This window comes from Phanerochaete carnosa (assembly GCF_000300595.1).
Source record: "Phanerochaete carnosa HHB-10118-sp unplaced genomic scaffold PHACAscaffold_1086, whole genome shotgun sequence".
NCBI lineage: Eukaryota > Fungi > Basidiomycota > Agaricomycetes > Polyporales > Phanerochaetaceae > Phanerochaete > Phanerochaete carnosa.
The window spans coordinates 1-2,071 of record NW_006768713.1 but is presented as its reverse complement, the minus strand read 5'-3'; the positions used below and the strand labels follow the sequence as shown (position 1 = coordinate 2,071).

The 2,071-nt window shown below is 53.5% G+C and overlaps 1 protein-coding gene across 1 annotated transcript; it reads right to left on the bottom strand.

Moving 5' to 3' along the window:
* Nucleotides 1–239: 239 nt before the first annotated feature.
* Nucleotides 240–1,603, bottom strand: PHACADRAFT_214993 (uncharacterized protein). The gene is made up of 5 exons (XM_007403378.1): nucleotides 1,392–1,603; nucleotides 922–1,331; nucleotides 823–862; nucleotides 519–762; nucleotides 240–463 (listed from the first exon to the last, which is right to left on the bottom strand). Exons 1-4 carry the CDS (start codon nucleotides 1,479–1,481, stop codon nucleotides 529–531), a joined length of 774 nt encoding a protein of 257 aa, XP_007403440.1. The 5' UTR covers nucleotides 1,482–1,603; the 3' UTR covers nucleotides 240–463; nucleotides 519–528.
* Nucleotides 1,604–2,071: the final 468 nt, after the last annotated feature.

Genomic DNA, 2,071 nt, shown 5'->3' with positions numbered 1-2,071 from the left:
GGGGGATGAAAGGACGGAGGGGAGCGGTATGTGACGTGCTCGTCGTCGGTGGTGATGAGGACGGGAAGTAAGAGCGTTTAAGCGCACAGCTAGCGGGGCTTTCCAAATCTGTTATTGATGGCGGGGTTGACCGCCGATGGCTCCCCGACACTTCATGACCCCGAACACCCCAGACCGTCCAACACAACTAGACAGACATCGTGGTTTGTGAATGAACTTTTGCACGTGGGGTGGAATTTGTGACACTATTTCCGGATAAGCTGAGTGATACAAGGTGCTCTCGCAACAGTCCGCTCGCCTGCTGATCCGCGACAGTATAAAAATGTATATACATGCAAGGACGGATCATCTTTGCATCTAGAAAACGAGCACCAGAATATTTCCCATCAATCCGACGACAATCAATTGCTGTCGTACTACGGTGCCGATGCAACAAGTCAGGTATCACCAGCTCCACGGGACTCTTCCGACGAACGATTGGGTAAATGGACGGCGTGTCAGACAGCGGAATAGCGTACCTCGAAGAATTTATAGCGGCACGAAAGGTCCATCGAACCCCACCCTCCCCTTCTCCCTCTGCTCGCGAAAGTATCTCCGCGAAAAGAATTGGAACGATTGCGGCGTAAACTGCTCGGCCATCGGGCGCCAACCGTTCCCGACGAATACGCTCGAAACGTCCTCGACGACCGCAGCAATAAACTCGACCATTGTCTCAAGTGTCTCCGGCGTAAGCGGCTGGTCATCTGTGCGGAAGGCTGCGATCTACGTGGAAAGTGTGAGAGAGTGATTGTCCTTCGAGTGCAGTGAATGAGAGGCGGTGACCTTGTTACCCGCATTCTCTTTCTGGACCATCGTCTGCCATCTACAGGAGATATAAGGTAGAAGTCACATATGACTACAAATCACTATTTATGCGCTCACTCTGGATTCACGGTTCCTGTGTCCGGATTCATCATCAGCAGATAACTCACGCTGAGCGGCCCCTGCACGAAGAACTTCGCCTTCTGTGGATCCACCTCGCGTACATGGTAGCCGTCGTCTTGCAGGCTGGCACCTCTGCACACGAGGATGATAGGAACGCCGATCATCGCAGATGAGATGGACACAAAATCTTCGGTCTTTCGCCCCGTAATATCGATATTGAACGACACAGCGCGCCCGGATGCCCATTTGACTGCGTCCGCGACCGGCCGTTGGAGCGGTAGCGGCACGTCATCCTGCCACCATACACCTAGGTGCCGTGCGTATCCCTCATCACAGTATCGCGACGCAAACACCTGCGAGCAGAGCGACCAGTGTGCAAGCCAATGTGCTTGGCGACAGTTTGCCGTCTGAGACGGGCATGTCCGAACGTCAGCAAAGTCCACAGACGCAAGAGGTGGACAGCGTACACAATATCTGGCCAAACCGCACTGTATCGAGCAGATAGGCCATGGGCTGGAAGGATCTTCGGGTACACCACATTTACTGCAGGGAGCCATGTGCTGAGCAAACTACGAGATGACTGTTGACAGGGTTCTTCAGCTAGGGTATAAGTACTTGTGATCATAGGGACGGCGGCAGTCACAGGAACCGCCTGCGATGTACGCACGGGCAAATTGTAGCAGTCAGCTGATGACACGGCGCGCCGACCGCGCTTTCATTAAGCATGGAACTTCAAAGTTCGAGGGTGTACGGTAGGAGGATCCGCTGGACGGACAGAAGCCACCAGTGCATCTCGCTACTCCCGAAGCGACGATCCAGAATCTCTGGATCGTCCAGATGCTTCGACTGGAAGCCCCTGACAGCAAATATCTATCGATCAACACTATCTTGTCATGCCTTCGTGCCTGAGAGTGCACGCACCTATGACCTGCCCCGACTGTCCTTCGTGCGTGCTCACTACGATGGGCGCTTCATATGTATCCCCCAAAAATAAGATGATGGCTTCTACAACAACGAAAACCATTGACCAATCTATCAGTAGAAGCAAGATTCGTCTTCGTTATCATTCTCCTCGCCCTTTCCAGCCTCATGCCTTATAGCCCAGAACAGGGCCCCACTGCCCTCCCGTCTTCATCCATGCCGTACC